This window comes from Lithobates pipiens, unplaced genomic scaffold (genome assembly GCF_037356315.1).
Source record: "Lithobates pipiens isolate NorthernLeopardFrog02 unplaced genomic scaffold, aLitPip1_a1.2 Scaffold_13, whole genome shotgun sequence".
NCBI classification, from domain to species: domain Eukaryota; kingdom Metazoa; phylum Chordata; class Amphibia; order Anura; family Ranidae; genus Lithobates; species Lithobates pipiens.
This window is the reverse complement of record NW_027507718.1, coordinates 37,853,939-37,872,926: the sequence shown is the minus strand read 5'-3', so window position 1 is coordinate 37,872,926 and position 18,988 is coordinate 37,853,939. Positions and strand designations below refer to the sequence as shown.

The 18,988-nt window shown below is 40.3% G+C and overlaps 1 protein-coding gene across 1 annotated transcript; it reads right to left on the bottom strand.

Annotated features, from left to right (window-relative positions):
• Window positions 1-740: 740 nt before the first annotated feature.
• Window positions 741-18,715, bottom strand: KCNV2 (potassium voltage-gated channel modifier subfamily V member 2). The gene is made up of 2 exons (XM_077475020.1): window positions 17,182-18,715; window positions 741-1,391 (listed from the first exon to the last, which is right to left on the bottom strand). The coding sequence occupies exons 1-2, from the start codon at window positions 18,580-18,582 to the stop codon at window positions 1,116-1,118; spliced, it is 1,677 nt and encodes a 558-aa protein (XP_077331146.1). The 5' UTR covers window positions 18,583-18,715; the 3' UTR covers window positions 741-1,115.
• Window positions 18,716-18,988: the final 273 nt, after the last annotated feature.

Sequence of the window (18,988 nt, the reverse complement as noted above, 5' to 3'; positions counted from 1 at the left end):
TATTCATTTGCTTCAAGGTGCTTTTGCATTCCCATTGACTTGTAAGGACGAAAAAGCCATTCTGATGCAGACAAAAGCTTGTCAACACAGGCCCTAAGTCAGATCTAAAGCAGAAATTGTAAGTTCATGTGATCCCTTGCTACACATTGTGCAACATTAGCCAACTTATTATGAGAGATCATGTTTTGCGCTGTATTTTATACTGCATATAATTATGTTTTTTTTTGTTAGTAAGGATTAAATCAAAGGCTGTCAAGAACCCTTGAAGTGTAACATTGGTCAGAAAATTCAGTCCTGATAGACCACTTCAGACTGGCCCCCTTTCTAGGTATAGCTATGCAAAAAATTTAAATAAGTGCCTATAATTTTTAAAATCTAGTATTGCGCTGCCTCACCCTGCTCTGCACATGCTCAGTTGCTATCGAATGTCAGCGCTGTGCTTAAATTCAGAGCCACTAGAGGCCGATCAGCTGACAGTTTTAAGATTTACTGTTTGTTGAAGGGGTAAGAATGCAACAGAAATTACAAAGACTGTGTGGAGGGAACAAATATTAGGGAAGGAGAAAAGAAAATCATGAGAGGTGACAGGACAAACTCTGCTGCCAAGGTGACACAAAACAGTTAAACTTACAAGGATAGTGTCTTATCTTATCTGCCTGATATTCTATCCTTTCTCCCTGAGACTGAGCACTGTAAAGCTTCTGTCAGACTTCCTTTTAAATTGAGCCAAGACACACAAAGGATGTACATATTTTAATTGCAGCAAGTAATGTATAGTTTTTGAGACCAAAGAGAGGGGAAGAGTTGTCAGTGAGGAAGTGACTATTCAACAAAATGGAAGCCTTCGGCAAGAAGACACAAGAGCAATGCTGGAGGCAATTTACAGCGCACACTAATTTTGGTTGCACAATTATTAATGTGGAATGTATTTCCTTTTGTTAAAGAACATTAACTGTTATCAAACTGTTATGGATAAAGTTCCGCTTTAATGCAGAAGATAGGATAGATTTGCAAATATTCTACTTTTCCTAAAAGTTGAAATTTTTCTATGATGTTACCTTGAAATAAGCAATTTGTCAGTGTAAGAGATACAGATTAATCCTTTGTAGATCACTTCAGTGATGTCCTGGCAGATGCCGTGTTGGCACAGGACAGCACTCAGATATCTTCTTCATAGCTCGACCAGTAAAATTAACTTTTCCTCTTTTCTTTCGAATTGTAGTATATTCATAGGATTTTAGTTTGCTATAGTAATCTGAAAACTTGTTATAAAGAATGGAAATGGGCATTCCATTTAGAATGATCCCAAAAGCAATGCAAAGGAAAGCAAACAGACGACCAAGATGAGTTTCTGGGTAAGTGTCTCCATATCCCACCGTAGAGATGCTGACCTGTAAAAATAACAACAGTGTTCATGTGTTCACTTTCTTTATAGCACCGTTTCCTTTTTTAGTACTCATAGGGTAAACCATCCTCTGCACATCCCAGATGTCATTTACATTATTTATAAAGAAAGCCTAAAAGTGCACTAATTCCGTTTTTTTTTTTTAAATAAAATTTGATATGTTGATTGTACTGGAACATTATCTATCTGGTGAAGTATTTAGCCAAAAAATGCCGCAGAATTGTTCCAAATGCCAGGAGTTAAAATATGCAAAAATCTATTCATTTTCTATAGTATAGAAAAAGTGGAAAGGGGGGAAAAAGTGGAAAGGGGGTCCCCTTGTGTAGTTGTTAATTTAAAATTATGTAAAATATATAAACACTGTTTACATATGTGGGTGGGACATATGTATGGGTTCGCTTCTGCGTGCGAGCACGGGCAACATGAAGTGATTTAAAAAATGTTTTTATTATTATTTATTTTATTACATTTTCTTTATTTTTACATTGTCCTTTTACATTGTTTTGATCATTTTTACTACTGTCACAAGAAATGTAAACATCTCTTCTGACAACAATAAAACATGACAGGTGTTTATGGAGAGATCTGGGGTCAATAAGACTCCACGTCTCTCCTCTACAGAGGAAAGAATTAAATAAATAAAAAGAAAAAAAAATTGATTCAATGCTTAGAAAAAAGGGCGTGTTCACATCCGGGCGTAAACTGGAAATGAGGTCATGCCGTCGCTTCAGTTCTCCTAAGCCATAGAGATGAACGGAGGCCAACTTTCCTCTGCTCATCTCTGTGGCCAGCCACCACAAGTGCCGGATCAGTTCTTCGGTCGGCCAGGTAAGCCTGAGAACTACCGGAAAGAGGCAAGAGGGGGGGACCAACTGCTCCCGACACTTTTAAAAGCGATTTAGCAGCTAATGAGCTGTTCGGATTACTTTTAGCAGAAAGAGCAGAGACTGAGGAAAATTTTAATACTGGGGTTATGGCATCCAGCTGAAGCCATAACCCCGGTATTAAGCATCAAAATAATGACGTATTTTCCCAGTTGGGCGGTTAGCAAGTAGCCAAATCCCCTCACATTTAAACCAATTCTCTTTTGTCTTACAATTACTAAATCTTTATATGAAGTACCATCCTATAATAGTGCTACAGGTTATACAGTGCCTACAAGTAGTATTCAACCCCCTGCAGATTTAGCAGGTTTGATAAGATGCAAATAAGTTAGAGCCTTCAAACTTTAAACAAGAGCAGGATTTATTAACAGATGCATAAATCTTACAAACCAAAAAGTTATGTTGCTCAGTTAAATTTTAATAAATTTTAAACATAAAAGTGTGGGTCAATTATTATTCAACCCCTAGGTTTAATATTTTGTGGAATAACCCTTGTTTGCAATTACAGCTAATAATTGTCTTTTATAAGACCTGATCAGGCCGGCACAGGTCTCTGGAGTTATCTTGGCCCACTCCTCCATGCAGATCTTCTCCAAGTTATCTAGGTTCTTTGGGTGTCTCATGTGGACTTTAATCTTGAGCTCCTTCCACAAGTTTTCAATTGGGTTAAGGTCAGGAGACTGACTAGGCCACTGCAACACCTTGATTTTTTCCCTCTTGAACCAGGCCTTGGTTTTCTTGGCTGTGTGCTTTGGGTCGTTGTCTTGTTGGAAGATGAAATGACGACCCATCTTAAGGTCCTTGATGGAGGAGCAGAGGTTCTTGGCCAAAGTCTCCAGGTAGGCCGTGCTATCCATCTTCCCATGGATGCGGACCAGATGGCCAGGCCCCTTGGCTGAGAAGCAGACCCACAGCATGATGCTGCCACCACCATGCTTGACTGTAGGGATGGTATTCTTTGGGTCGTATGCAGTGCCATCCAGTCTCCAAACGTCACGTGTGTGGTTGGCACCAAAGATCTCGATCTTGGTCTCATCAGACCAGAGAACCTTGAACCAGTCTGTCTCAGAGTCCTCCAAGTGATCATGAGCAAACTGTAGACGAGCCTTGACATGACGCTTTGAAAGTAAAGGTACCTTACGGGCTTGTCTGGAACGGAGACCATTGCGGTGGAGTACGTTACTTATGGTATTGACTGAAACCAATGTCCCCACTGCCATGAGATCTTCCCGGAGCTCCTTCCTTGTTGTCCTTGGGTTAGCCTTGACTCTTCGGACAAGCCTGGCCTCGGCACGGGAGGAAACTTTCAAAGGCTGTCCAGCCCATGGAAGGCTAACAGTAGTTCCATAAGCCTTCCACTTCCGGATGATGCTCCCAACAGTGGAGACAGGTAGGCCCAACTCCTTGGAAAGGGTTTTGTACCCCTTGCCAGCCTTGTGACCCTCCACGATCTTGTCTCTGATGGCCTCGGAATGCTCCTTTGTCTTTCCCATGTTGACCATGTATGAGTGCTGTTCACAAGTTTGGGGAGGGTCTTAAATAGTCAGAAAAGGCTGGAAAAACAGATAATTAATCCAAACATGTGAAGCTCATTGTTCTTTGTGCCTGAACTACTTCTTAATACTTTAGGGGAACCAAACAGAATTCTGTTGAATTGAGGGGTTGAATAATAATTGACCCTCTGAATAAACTTTTCACTATTTAAAAAAAAATTAAACAAAGAAATAACATTCTTTTTTGCTGCAGTGCATTTCACACTTCCAGGCTGATCTACAGTCCAAATGTCACAATGCCAAGTTAATTCCGAATGTGTAAACCTGCTAAATCTGCAGGGGGTTGAATACTACTTGTAGGCACTGTATATAGATCTCTTTATACTTTCGTTTTATCCATTACTTGTTAGTGTACCAAGTTTTCACGTCCCAAATCTACATACCAGGAAGTCATGAACTTTTTTATAAAGCAAGCTGGAGCTGGACGGGTAAGGCTTTCTCCAAATACTAAGAAAGCTTTATCTTTTCTGCAACAGAAGTACATGGAAGTATGGAATATTGGTACATAGGGGAGCTGTAATTTAGAAAAGAAAGGTGAACTTAGCCTTTGAAGTGATTGTAAAATCTCGTTTAACTACTTAAGGACCGCCTCATGCCGATATATGTCGGCAGAATGGCACGGATGGGCACAATCATGTACCGGTACGTGATTCTTTAAGTCCTGTGCTTCGTGACCGTGTCCCGCGATTGGGTCACAGAGCTGAAGAACGAGGAGAGGTCTGTGTAAACAAACCTCTCCCCGTGCTTCCCTGTGTTGCTGTCACCAATCGTCTCTTCCCTTTTATAGGGAAGGACGATCAGTGACATCACATGCCAGGCCACGCTCCCCTACAATAAAAAAAACACATAACGTCATACATAACATTACACTGCCCCCTTGTGGTTAACTCCTTCACTGCCAGTGTCATTTACACAGGAATCAATGCATTTAAATGATGATTCGATGTGTCTGCCATAATGTCACAGTCACAATAAAAATCACTGATCGCTGCCATTACTAGTAAAAAAAAAAATATTAATATGATATAAAACTATCCCCTATTTTGTAAACGCTATAACTTTTGCGCAAACCAATCAACAATCTTTAATTGCTTTTTTTTTTTAACCAAAAATAGGTAGAAGAATACGTATCGGCCTAAACTGAGGGAAAAATTTTTTTTATATATTTTTTGGGGATATTTATTATAGCAAAAAGTAAAAAATATTGAATTTTTTTCAAAATTGTCGCTCTATTTTTGTTTATAGCACAAAAAATAAAAACCGCAGAGGTGATCAAATACCACCAAAAGAAATCTCTATTTGTGGGAAAAAAGGACGCCAGTTTTGTTTGGGAGCCACGTCGCATGACCGTGCAATTGTCAGTTAAAGCGACGCAGTGCCGAATCGCAAAAAGGGGCCTGGTCCTTTGGCTGCAAATTGGTCCGGGGCTTAAGTGGTTAAAAAAAAAAAACGTCATACTTAACTTCTCTTTCTTTAGGTGGTTTGCATAGAGTGGCCTAGATCCTCCTCTTCTCTGGTCTCTCTTCTGTGCTCCTGGCCCCTCCCTCCTGTTGAGTTGCCCCACAGCAAGCAGTTTGCTATGGGGGCACCTGAGCCGAGTCACAGCTCCCTGTGTCCATTCAGACTGACTGTCGTTGATTGACAGCAGCGGGAGCCAATCGCACCACGCTGCTGTCTTAGACAATGAGGAGGGGAGTCCTGGGCAGCTGAGTCACTCCTGCAACACTGCTGGATAAAGATGGGCTCGAGTAAGTATTAGTGGAGTTGAGGGGCTGCACACAGAAGGTTTTTTTTTTTTTCTTAATGCATAGAATACATTAAGATAAAAAAACAAAACTTCCACCTTTACAATCCCTTTAAGCCCCACAGGGTCATAATTGTAGATCTTTGCAGAGTGTACAAGGACACTGAGATTTTTCTTTTTCTTAAAATGTTTTCTTCACCCCTCTTCTCATTTTGAGTAGTTTCCACAAAAATATTTTTTTTTCACATGATCATTTTAATATATGTGCTATTACTAATAATGAACTGTCTAACCTTAATTCTTCCTCTTTATGTTTTAGTTTCCTTCCTTTTCTTCTCATTATTTTAGTTTTGCATGCTTTGCACAATGGAAAAAAAATACCAGTGTTTTTTTTAACTCTACCAAACTGATGGTCTTGACTACCCAATTTCATTATAACCACATATTCTATCCCATTTCTTTATTTAAAATTTTCCCTAATAAATTCTGCTCCCTTCAACGTCCTTTCTAATTACTTCTTTGTCTTTTGATGCTTTTAAAGCCCCATACACACTATCAGATTGTCTGCTGATTTTTTCCTTCAGATTTACCAAAACCATGTAGTACAAGGGCCTGCCTGATTGCATACAAATTGAAACCCCTAAGGTTTGACCTCATATTATATGGTTTTGGTAAATCTGATGGAAAAAATCAGCAGAAAATCTGATAGTGTGTATGGGGCTTAACATAAATCTTTTTTTTATTGGATTGTTTATTGTCATCATCAACGATTGAGCAATTTCTTCTAACTCTCAATATCTATCTCTTCAGTATACCCTGGTAATGTAAAGCATGAAAAACTGTAAAAAAAAAAATACAGAAAAGAGGAAGAAGATTAAAGTTAAGGTTAGACAGTTCATTACTTGTAATAGCACATGTGATTTAGATACGTGAATGCCCATGTGGCAACATTTATGTGGAAAAAAAACTGCTTATAAATTAAGATAAAGGTCAAAACATATTAATATTTGGAAGAAAAATATAAATGATGATGTCCCTGTATGCTTTTCAAATGTCTATCATTCTGATTCCAGGGGGGCCAAAACTCTTGGGCATTGAAAAACTGTGTGTCGAAAGTAGAAGGGGGCAAATTTAAAACAAAAAGTGTATCAAAGGTACAGTATACAAATTTGGTGCACTACTAAGCAATGGTCTCAGTATACATTTAATGATTTATAGGTAATAAATGAGGTATAAAAGTACGTACAAAGGTATGACAATCAGGGACGTGTAGAAAAGGTTAATGAGTGCTATACAGTATATATCGTCTAATAAGAGCAATACAAGGTAGAAGTAAACAGGGTAATGTTTGTAAAACTATAGCCATACACAGTAAGAATTTTGTTTGAAAAGTTTTCAAAATGTATTTATTTTTCTAATGGCTAATGATGACAGTTGATTACCATTTCTGTCTGTATTGCTGAAAAAAATCCAAGGATGGAAATTGTTAAGGTCTGAATGACAAACAGGAAATGAGAAGAAATCCCTGCAAATTACTTCAATACTGGGCACTTTTACCTCCTTCCTGCCCAGGCCAATTTTTTACTTTTCACAAACTATGATATATACAGTGCCTGGAAAAAGTATTCATGCCCCTTGAAATTTTCCACATTTTGTCATGTTACAACCAAAAATGTAAATGTATTTTATTGGGATTTTATGTTCTAGACCAGTGATGGTGAACCTTGGCACCCCAGATGTTTTGGAACTACATTTCCCATGATGCTCATGCACTCTGCAGTGTAGCTGAGCATCATGGGAAATGTAGTTCCAAAACATCTGGGGTGCCAAGGTTTGCCATCACTGTTCTAGACCAATACAAAGTGGCACAAAATTGTGAAGTAAAAGGAAATAGATACATGGTTTTCAATTTTTTCTTACAAATAAACATCTGAAAAGTGTGGCGTGCATTTGTATTCAGCCCCTTTTACTTTGATACCCCTAACTAAAAACCGATGGAACCAATTGCCTTCAGAAGTCACCTAATTAGTAAATAGAGTCCACCTGTGTATAATTTAATCTCAGTATAAATACAGCTGTTCTGTGAAGCCCTCAAAGATTTGTTCGAGAACCTTAGTGAACAAACCGCATAATAAAGGCCAAGGAACACACCAGACAGGTCAGGGATAAAGTTGTGGAGAAGTTTAACGCAGGGTTAGGTTATAAAAGAATATCCCAAGCTTTGAACATCTCACGGAGCACTGTTCATTCCATCATCTGAAAATGGAAAGAGTATGGCACAACTGCAAACATACCAAGACATTGCCATCCACCTAAACTGACAGACTGAGCAAGGAGAGCATTAATCAGAGAAGCAGCCAAGAGGCCCATGGTAACTCTGGAGGAGCTGCAGAGATCCACAGCTCAGGTGGGAAAATCTGTCCACAGGACAACTATTAGTTGTGCACTCCACAAATCTGGCCATTATGGAAGAGTGGTTAGAAGAAAGCCATTGTTGAAAGAAGGCCATAAGAAGTCCGTCTTGCAGTTTGCAAGGAGCCATGTGGGGGACACAGTAAACATGTGGAAGGTGCTCTGGTCAGCTAAGACCAAAATTTTACTTTTTGGCCTAAAGGCAAAATGCTATGTGTGGAGGAAAACTAACTGTACTTCACCTGAACACACCATCCCCACTGTGAAACATGGTGGTGGCAGCATCATGTTGTGGGGATGCTTTTCTTCAGCAGGGGCATGGAGCCAAATACAGGGCAATCTTAGAAGGTTCACCTTCCAGCAGGACAACAACCCTAAGCATACAGCCAAAGCTACAATGGAATGGTTTAGATCACAGCATATTCATGTCTTAGAATGGTCCAGTCAAAGTCCAGACCTAAATCCAATTGAGAATCTGTGGCAAGACTTGACAATTTCTGTTCACTCTCCATCCACTCTGACAGAGCTTGAGCTATTTTGCAAAGAATGGGCAAAAATGTCAATCTCTAGATGTGCAAAGCTAGTAGAGACATCCCCAAAAAAGAATTGCAGCTTTACTTGCAGTGAAAGGTGGTTCTACAAAGTATTGATTGACTTAGGGGGTCTGAATATAAATAAATAATGCACGCCACATTTTTCACATATTTATTTGTAAAACATTTAAAAAAAACATTTATCCTTTTACTTCAACTTCACAACTATGTGGCACTTTGTGCTGGCCTATCACATAAAATCCCAATAAAATACAGTACATTTTTGGTTGTAACATGACAAAATGTGGAAAATTTCAAGGGGTGTGAATACTTTTTCAAGGCATTGTATATCTGAAAATTGATCAATCCTGATGTACTGATGGCCTATCTCAGTTCTTGAGGCCAAAAAATGTCAGGATAGTACAAATATCCCCCAAATTACCCATTTTTGGAAAGTAGACAGTCAAAGGTATTTAGTAAGAGCCATAGCGAGTTTTTTTGACTTTGTAATTTTTTTGTCATACCTTTTTGGAAAATCAAGAAATTAAAAAAAAAAGTTAATTATTTTTTTTTAATATACTGTCACCAGTGCAGTACAGCGTGTCATCATATAACTGCTGTGCTGGTAATCAGGGACAGTGACTGGTGACAGTACGAAAAAAAAAAAAAAATATATATATATATATATTTGTAGCACTGGCTTAGTATTGCCTCTGTAATATATGCAGAGAATTGCTCTCTGAATCATTGCATTGCATTTTCTGGCTAAACTGATAGCAGCCCAGGAGAGACACTATGGGGTACAGCTGCACAATTTAAGGCAGATTGGTTACTGCTGTAGCTAAGAAGGAAGCCCACCCCTAACAACAAAAACAAGGAAGGACAGAAGGATTGAATATTAGCCCAGGAGAGCTGTGATTGGGGGGGAGGGGGGAGAGTGGAGGACACAGGAGCAGGGGCAGACAGGCATTGTGGGAGCCAGACAGGGGGAAGTGTCCCATGTGCTTGTCTACTGAGCACTTCCAGAGCCTGTGATTCTTTCCGTGACTCTCCTAAAGGGAGGTGCAGATTTGAGAGGGGATTTTGCAGTGTGTTATTCTGCCCTTTTTTGCCTGATTACCGTAGTTGTGCTAACAGTGCAGTGAAATCTAGAGACGAATTTCAGTAGTGCAGCAATCATCATCATCATCCAATTCAGAGGATTCTGTAGCATGTGTTGCACCCATAACCATCCAGTCGACTGAAACGGCGATCAATCTACCAATTGCTGGAAGGAAGATATATCAAGTGCATCTAATCGTGAGAGATCTTCTGTCATCCTTGTGTGAGTGGATCTTGCTTAATCCTGCTAGGTCCTATTTACCACTAATGCAGCTCTATCTGAAGGTGGATCACTGCATCTGTTAATCTTTGTTACCCTGTGACACTTTGCAAAAATACCCCTTTCCATTCTGTGGATTACAAATATTGCTTCACAAAAGTCTGAGTACTCAAGCGCAGGATTTAAAGGGCCCCAACGCTGGCAGACTTTGTGTGTGTGTAAATAGGCCTCTCACTGGAGGTTAACCACTTCAGGACCGCCGTATTGCCAATGTACGTGAACACAATGGCACAGGCAGGCACAATCACGTAGATGTACGTGCCTGCCTTCCAGCGGGTGGGGGGTCCGATCGGACCCCCTCCCGTTGGATACGACGGTCCGGTTCGCTCCAGGAGCGCTCCGTGATGAGGGGATGGCCGTTGGTTTTTGGCCACCCCCTCTGGATCGCTCCTGGCCAATGAGAAGCTTCCTCCCACTGTGTATTCTTTACACAGGAAGGAGGAAGTGATGTCATTCTCCTCGGGGCGGTCTTTTTGACCGGACTACGAGGAGAAGACAAATAGTAAGTGTGCACCAACACTACACTGACATGTAGGTACACACAGGCACACAAACCCCCCCCCCCCCGATCCCCCCCCGATCGCCCCCCGATCCCCCCCGCCCCCTCCCCCCCCAGTCACAGTGTCACTGATTGCATTGATCATTTCTTTACTGATCAATGCATTCAGTGTCAGTTGTGACAGTAAAAACTGTCAGGACAGTTAGTGTTAGGTCCAGGGTAGCCCCCTATCACCCCCCAATAAAGATTTAACCCCCTGATTGCCCCTAGAGTTAACCCTTTCACCCCCTTTTGCCAGTGTCACTAAGCGATCATTTTTCTGATCGCTGCATGTGTCGCTAGGTAGCTAGTTATTTTTTTAGGTTCACCACCAGGTTTTTATATCGCTAGGTACCCCGATATACTACCCAATAATGGTTTTAACCCCCTGATTGCCGCTAGTTAACCCTTTCACCCCCTTTTGCCAGTGTCACTAAGCGATCGTTTTTCTGATCGCTGCATTAGTGTCGCTACAGTCGCTAGGTAGCTAGTTATTTTTTTAGGTTCACCGCCAGGTTTTTATAGCGCTAGGTACCCCGATATACTACCCAATAATGGTTTTAACCCCCTGATTTCCGCTAGTTAACCCTTTCACCCCCTTTTGCCAGTGTCACTAAGCGATAATTTTTCTGATCGCTGCATCAGTGTCGCTAGTGTCGCTAGGTAGCTAGTTATTTTTTTAGGTTCACCGCCAGGTTTTTATAGCGCTAGGTACCCCGATATACTACCCAATAATGGTTTTAACCCCCTGATTGCTGCTAGTTAACCCTTTCACCCCCTTTCACCAGCGATCACAGTATAAGTGTCACTGGTGACGCTGGTTAGCCAGTTAGTTATTTAGGTTCCCCGTCAGGTTTTTATATAGCGCCAGGGACCCCCATATACTACCTAGCGGGTGATATCAATTAGGTTTTAGGGTCAGGGTCTGCGTCGCCCCAGGCAGCGCTAGGTTAGTGCCAGTACCGCTAACACCCACACGCAAAGCATACACCTCCCGTAGTGCTATAGAATCTGAACAGATCAATAACTGATCTGATCAGATCTATACTAGCGTCCCCAGCAGTTTAGGGTTCCAAAAAAAACGCATTGTTAGCGGGATCAGCCCAGATACCTGCTAGCACCTGCGTTTTGCCCCTCTGCCCAGCCCACCCAAGTGCAGTATCGATCGATCACTGTCACTTACAAAACACTAAACACATAACTGCAGCGATCGCAGAGTCAGGCTTGATCCCTGCCATCGCTAACAGGTTTTTTGGTAGCATTTTATATTTAAATCCGGAAGGCAGTGCTTGGTTTTCGGGGTCCCGTACGTGGCTAGGCTCCCAAAAAGTCCCCCACATGTGGTATCCCCGTACTCGGGAGAAGCAGCAGAATTTATTTTGGGGTGTAATTTGACTTCTGCCCGTAGCATGTGTGAGCAATATATCATTTAGTGACAACTTTGTGCAAAAAAAAAAAAGTTTGTAATATTCCCGCAACTTTTGGCAAAATATAAAATATTCCATGGACTCAACATGCCTCTCAGTAAATAGCTTGGGGTGTCTACTTTCCAAAATGGGGTCATTTTGGGGGGTTTTGTGCTATTTTGGCATTTTATGGCCTTCGAAACTGTGATAGGTAGTGAGGAGTTAAATCAAAAATTTGCACCCTTAGAAATCCTGAAGGTGGTGATTGGTTTTCGGGGTGCCGTGCGCGACTAGACTCCCAAAAAGTCCCACACATGTGGTATCCCCGTACTCAGGAGAAGCAGCAGAATGTATTTTGGGGTGTCATTTCACATATGCCCATAGCATGTGTGAGCAATATATCATTTAGTGACAACTTGGTGCAAAAAAAAAAAAGTTTGTAATATTCCCGCAACTTGTGGCAAAATATAAAATATTCCATGGACTCAACATGCCTCTCAGTAAATAGCTTGGGGTGTCTACTTTCCAAAATGGGGTCATTTTGGGGGGTTTTGTGCTATTTTGGCATTTTATGGCCTTCGAAACTGTGATAGGTAGTGAGGAGTTAAATCAAAAATTTGCACCCTTAGAAATCCTGAAGGTGGTGATTGGTTTTCGGGGTGCCGTGCGCGACTAGACTCCCAAAAAGTCCCACACATGTGGTATCCCCATACTCGGAAGAAGTAGCGGAATATATTTTGGGGTGCAATTCCACATATAACCATGGCATGTGTGAGCAATATATCATTTAGTGACAACTTTTTGTAAAAAATATTTTTTTTTTGTCATTATTCAATCCCTTAGGACAAAAAAAATAAATATTCAATGGGCTCAACATACCCATCAGCAATTTCCTTGGGGTGTCTACTTTCCAAAATGGGGTCATTTGGGGGGGATTTGTACTGCCCTGCCATTTTAGCACCTCAAGAAATGAGATCGGCAGTCATAAATTAAAAGCTGTGTAAATTCCAGAAAATGTACTCTAGTTTGTAGACGCTATAACTTTTGCGCAAACCAAAAAATATACGCTTATTGACATTTTTTTTACTAAAGACATGTGGCTGAATAAATTTTGCCCTCAATGTATGACTAAAATTTAGTTTATTAGATTTTTCTTATAACAAAAAGAAGAAAATATCTTTTTTTTCAAAATTTTCGCTCTTTTTCCATTTATATCGCAAAAAAAAAAAATCGCAGAGGCAATCAAATACCATCAAAAGAAAGCTCTATTTGTGGGAAGAAAAGGACGCAAATTTCGTTTGGGTGCAATATTGCATGACCGCGCAATTACCAATTAAAGCAGCGCAGTGCGAAATTGCAAAAAGACCTCTGGTCCTTAAGGTGTTTATTGGTCCGGAGCTGAAGTAGTTAAAGTGAACAAACACCATTCCTGTTTTAATTTGCTGAGTGGTTGTACTATATCATTGCATTTAATATTGGTATTCTGTTAATCAGTTTATCTCTTTTCAGGGCTTATCGCTAGTTCTAATAAAGCCCAGCTAAAAGTTTAAACTGTGTATTGGTGTTACTTGGATCCAGGTGAGGGACAGATGGGCCGTATATTACAGGTGCTCTTGCACCATATCTCAATGGTGATCCCTCTTTGAGGACAGGTATCCTGTTCCCACTTCCGGGAGTCTGGGCCACGGCCCGTGACATCACCGTGGTGCTTTCACCTCCTCCTCTCCCTGACACCAGACCAGTAGCAGAGAGAAGCGGGGCCTCGCACATGTGCAGTAGGGTTCCCGGCGTGAAGTTGTAAGGCTACACAGCCGGGTACCCTTTTTTGCAATGGCGGCGGCAGCACCCAACAGCTGATGGAAACATCAGCTGCAGTGTCAACATCATGGGACTCCAGGATAGGTAAATGTCCTATTGTTAACTGCCAGCAGCTTTGTATGTGTAGCTGCTGGCTTTTAATTATTAATTTTTTGGGCAGAACACCGCTTTAAGTGTGTACCTGTTAAATGTATTATTAAATATGTGTCTTTCTTTCCAGTCTTTCTTTGCTTTTTGGCAGCTGAGCGAAACTTCAGGGCAGTGTGCCTGTAGTGATTTAGTCCCCTTTCCTGCCATGCCCCCTGCCCAGCCCTGCTCTTTCTGACACTTATTACATAGATAATCTGTCTGATGCTGATGACTTCAGCTGTGCACCTACAATAGAAACACACCCCCTGCTCCATCCTGATGTGATGTGGAAGGAAGCTACATACCCTCCTAACAAGTCTTGGCCTCTCCCGTCCTTACCAGTTTGGAAGATAGACTGGTTAGCAGAAATATAACTGTTTTAAAAAGTTAATTCCAAACGTATTTGACATTTATATTTTAGCATGGGAAAAGTGATTATTGATTACTGTGCTGATTCAGACTGAAGGATTGACATCGGCTCATTAGCATTAACACACACTTTAAGTTTATACAGTATTATATATATATATATATATATATATATACACACAGTTGTGCTCATAAGTTTACATACCCTGGTGGAATTTATGATTTCATGGCCATTTTTCAGAGAATATGAATGATAACACATAAACATTTCTTTCTATCAAAAAACTTCACTTTCACATGGTTAGTGTTTGGCTGAAGCCATTTATTATCAATCAACTGTGTTTACACTTTTTAAATAATAATCACAACAGAAACTACCCAAAATGACCCTGATCAAAAGTTTACATACCACAGTTCTTAATACCGTGTATTGCTACCTTTAACATCAATGACAGCTTGAAGTATTTTGTGGTATTTGTGGATAGGGCTCTTTATCTTCTCAGATAGTAAAGCTGCCAATTTCTCTTGGCAAAAAGCTTCCAGGAGACTGAAATGGCCACTCCAGAACCTTTGCTTTATTCTGCTGTAGCCAATGACAGGTTGACTTGGCCTTGTGTTTTGGATCATTGGCATGTTGGAATGTCCAAGTACGTCCCATGCACAGCTTCCTGGCTGATGAATGTAAATGTTCCTCCAGTATTTTTTGATAGCATACTGCATTCATCTTGCCATCAATTTTGACCAAATTTCCTGTGCCTTTGTAGCTCACACATCCCCAAAACATCAGCGATCCACCTCCGTGTTTCACAGTAGGAATGGTGTACCCTTCATCATAGGCCTTGTTGACTCCTTTCCAAATGTAGTGTCTATGGTTGTGACCTAAAAGCTCAAAATTGGTCTAATCACTCCAAATGACTTTGTGCCAGAAGGTTTGAGGCTTGTCTCTGTGCTGTTTGGCGTATTGTAAGTGGGATACTTTATGACATTTTGCATAGTAGTGGCTTTCTTCTGGCGACTCGACCATGCAGCCCATCTTTCTTCAAGTGTCTCTTATTGTGCATCTTTAAACCACATCACATGTTTTCAGAGAGTCCTGTATTTCGCCTTAACGTATTTAAGGGTTTTTCTTTGCATCTCAAACAATTCTCCTGGCATTTGTAGCTAAAATGTTAGTTGGTCTACCTGACCGTGGTTTGGTTTCAACAGAACCTCTCATTTTCCACTTCTTGATTAGAGTTTAAACACTGCTGATTGGAATTCTCAATTCCTTGACAATTCTTTTTCTTTCCCCATGATTTAGAATCCAGAAATGTCAGTGCAGCACTGGAAAGGGTCTATCAGGAGTCCAGGAACTTATTGACCTTTTATACACAAACACTAATTACTAGCAAACAGATCACAGGTGAGGATGGTTACCTTTGATAGCCATTCAAACCCCTTTGTGTCAACTTGTGTGCATGTTATCAGGCCAAAATCACCAGGGTATGTTTTCTTTTGATCAGGGTCATTTGGGTAGTTTCCGTTGTGATTATGATTTAAAAAGAGTAGACACGTTTGATTTGATAATAAATGGCTTCAGCCAAACACTAACCATGAGTGAAAGAAAAGTTTTTGTGTTATCATTCATATTCTCTGAAAAATGGCCAAGAAATCATAAATTCTGCCAGGTTATGTAAACTTATGAGCACAACTGTATTAATGTAATAAATTCAATATAAAATCTGTAGTTCTTTTATAAGGCAGTGTGCTGTAAGCCCTAGTAACCCGTCTACTTGAGATGCTTTTTACGTGATCGAACCTGTACAGTCTGCTGAGTTTAGAATGGTACCAAAAGCTGAAGGTATGTGGGCTCTTGTAAAATTCAATTCATTCATAACATTTTAATTAGGTTGTATGAAACATTGATTGGATTTGTTGGACCTTTGTTAAGTAGGCCTTAGCAAATTTAAGGACATCGCTTAGGAGAGGACTGCTTTATGTATAGTGAAGATAGGATTGTCTTTTGTATGCTATGGCAAATCTCAGTGGTGCTACCTAACTGGGTACTCTTTTGCATTTCCTGTTTGTGAAGGTAAATACATTTGTTATCAATCTATATATATATATATAGATAGATAGATAGATAGATAGATAGATAGATAGATAGATAGATAGATAGATAGATACAGTATATATTCTTTCTGGAGGGGGTTGTCATATTATTTTGTAAGATTGTCCCTCTAGTGCAGGGGTGTCAAACTGGCGACCCTCCAGCTGTTGCAGAACTACAAGTCCCATCATGCCTCTGGCTGTGGGAGTCATGCTTGTAACTGTCAACCTTGCAATACCTCATGGGACTTATAGTTCTGCAGCAGCTGGAGGGCCGCCAGTTTGACAACCCATGCTCTAGTGAGACTCAAGACTCCACAATGTTAGTAATGTGGCACTTTTATGCACATATATTAGATACTGAAAATATGATTTGTCACGACTCACTCTTGCTCTAACCCCTTACATCTAATTTACAGTATAGTGTATTCTCTCCCTTTTGTCACAATGATAGACATATGGCCAGTTCATAAAACTTTGAAATTTAAACTAGTTTTCTGGAACAGAAAATAGCAAGGGATATTTCTTCTTTGTGCAAATTTCTTTACATACTATAAAAATACTTGTTATTTACATGCAGTTCATTCCTCAGATTGGAAAATGTAGTAATGTATGTATTTAATGCTATTCCATTGTTTTCTTTTTTTATTAAAATGTAACCCTAGTAGTGAAGATCAAACCAGGGGAAATGCGAATTAAATTATGTTTGATTTGTCTGAATATTAAGGCATAAATACATCTGATCTGTAGAGAATTAAAGATATTAAGAAGCTAGACAATCGTGATTCATTCATATTATTTACTAGATTAGTCAAGTGTGTGTGTATGTATATATATATATATATATTTATATTTATGTGTGTGCATTCAGACAAATCAGAAAATTTGCAGCTTTGTGTGAAAAGCAAAAGCAACACTTACTGCTGCCCACCACCAGGCATGAGGAATACTTGTGAAGTTTGTGCCAGTGACATCATGTTCAACCGTGTAGACCATAGCTGAAAAAGAAAAGATTCCCATGGCAATGAAGAGTAATAGACAGCCCACTTGTTGGTAGCACTGTCGAAGAGTAAACCCAAACGCTCTTAGTCCTGTAGAATGGCGTGCCAGCTTAAGGATACGGAATATACGCATCAGTCTCATTATTCGAAGTACTTGTCCAACTTTGCCGACTCGTCCTACAGCCTCTATTTCATGCTCATGGCTGGACCTTTTACCACCTTCATCCTCATCAGAAAACTTTTCAAGAAGCATTTGTAAATAGAGTGGCAATATTGCAATGAGGTCCACAGCGTTTAGAACACTGCGCAAAAAATGCTGTATGTCTGGAGTTGAGATGAGACGTAATATGTACTCTAAAGTAAAGAATGCAATACAGATGGTCTCCACATGCTCCAGATAAGGTCTACCACTAGCAAGCCCAGCAGCATTTTTGTATTGCATATCTTCAACTGTGTTAAGTGTCATAGCCACAACCGATATGAGAACAAAGAAGCTGGATGCTACTGCCATGGCCTTGGCTGTGACTGAAGAGAAGGGTTTCTCCATTAAGTTCCAGATATGGCGTCTCAGCTGTCCATAAAGCATTCCTCTAAAGAGTTCCTCATTCTCCTCAGTCTCCATTTCAGCTTTAAGTTCTCTTTGGATCTTTAACTGTTCACTGAGCTCATCTTGCCTCTCCTCAAATGATATCCGACAGCAACGAGGAGTATGTTTTACCCTTACACCCCAATAGTTGATTTCTTCCAGAAAACTGCGAGGGCACAACTCATTCCTTATCCACAACACCCCAGTACGATAGAAGTTGTAGATATGATGGAATATAGCTGGGTCACGGTCAAAGAAATAGACATCCTCCACTGGGCTGTAATCATCACATAGATCTAGTTTACGTTGCTGATCTGTATATGTTGCCAATCGCCCTATCCGAGTTTTGGGATAACTAGCTGCTACCATATAGGATATAAAGTACGCTGTCCCACCCACGTTGATATGTAGCAAGTTGCTGCGAGCATTTCCAAAAACAGAGGGTGAAAGTAAACGTATGTCTTGGTCATCATCATAGGATCCATGTTCATGGCTAGAAATGAACTGCTTTTTCCATCCATCCAGTCGTTTTTCTTCTCGTTCCGCCCATCTCAGTTCCTCTACATCATCATCTTCATCCTCAATGTAATAAACAAAATTGCTTTCAGAGTTCCACTGATAGCTGGTAGAACCTCTACCCAGTCGAAATCTGTCCTCATTACCACGGGGTCTTCCAGATCCTTCTCTAAAAAATGACAAAGGAGGAGCCCTGGCCCTCTGCTTGTACTGCAGCATGTCTGGTTAAGGTTCAACCATCTCAGACATGAAAAGGAGATCAGTCATACCTGTATGCCAGGACCAATGGCTATCTCTCCAGGGATGTACATCATGTCTATCTTCCCTTGTATTTTATTTGCATGTAAGGAAACAATACCAAAGCATTTTATGCTGTATGTGTCTCTGGCAGTTTTAAGTCCTGCTGACAAAGAAGATTTAAATACTTAAGAAGGGATTTTCATGTTATTATCCTGTTCAGGCTGCAACTTACAACATTCACTGGAGCTCTGAACAAATGTATCACACTGATAGACATATAGCCAGTTCATAAAACTTTAGCACTAAATTAAGATTAATGTGCTTGCTATATTTTGAAAACATATTTATTATATATAGCAGAAAATGAGGATATTTCTCAGTAAAG

What these genes read in the sequence shown, in the direction of transcription:
- KCNV2 (XM_077475020.1), bottom strand. Translation starts at nt 18,582, where the DNA reads ATGCTGCAGTACAAGCAGAGGGCCAGGGCTCCTCCTTTGTCATTTTTT. An exon ending in ATGCCTGGTGGTGGGCAGCA is followed by an intron (nt 1,392 to 17,181) that starts GTAAGTGTTGCT and finishes TTATTTTTACAG; the next exon opens with GTCAGCATCTCTACGGTGGG.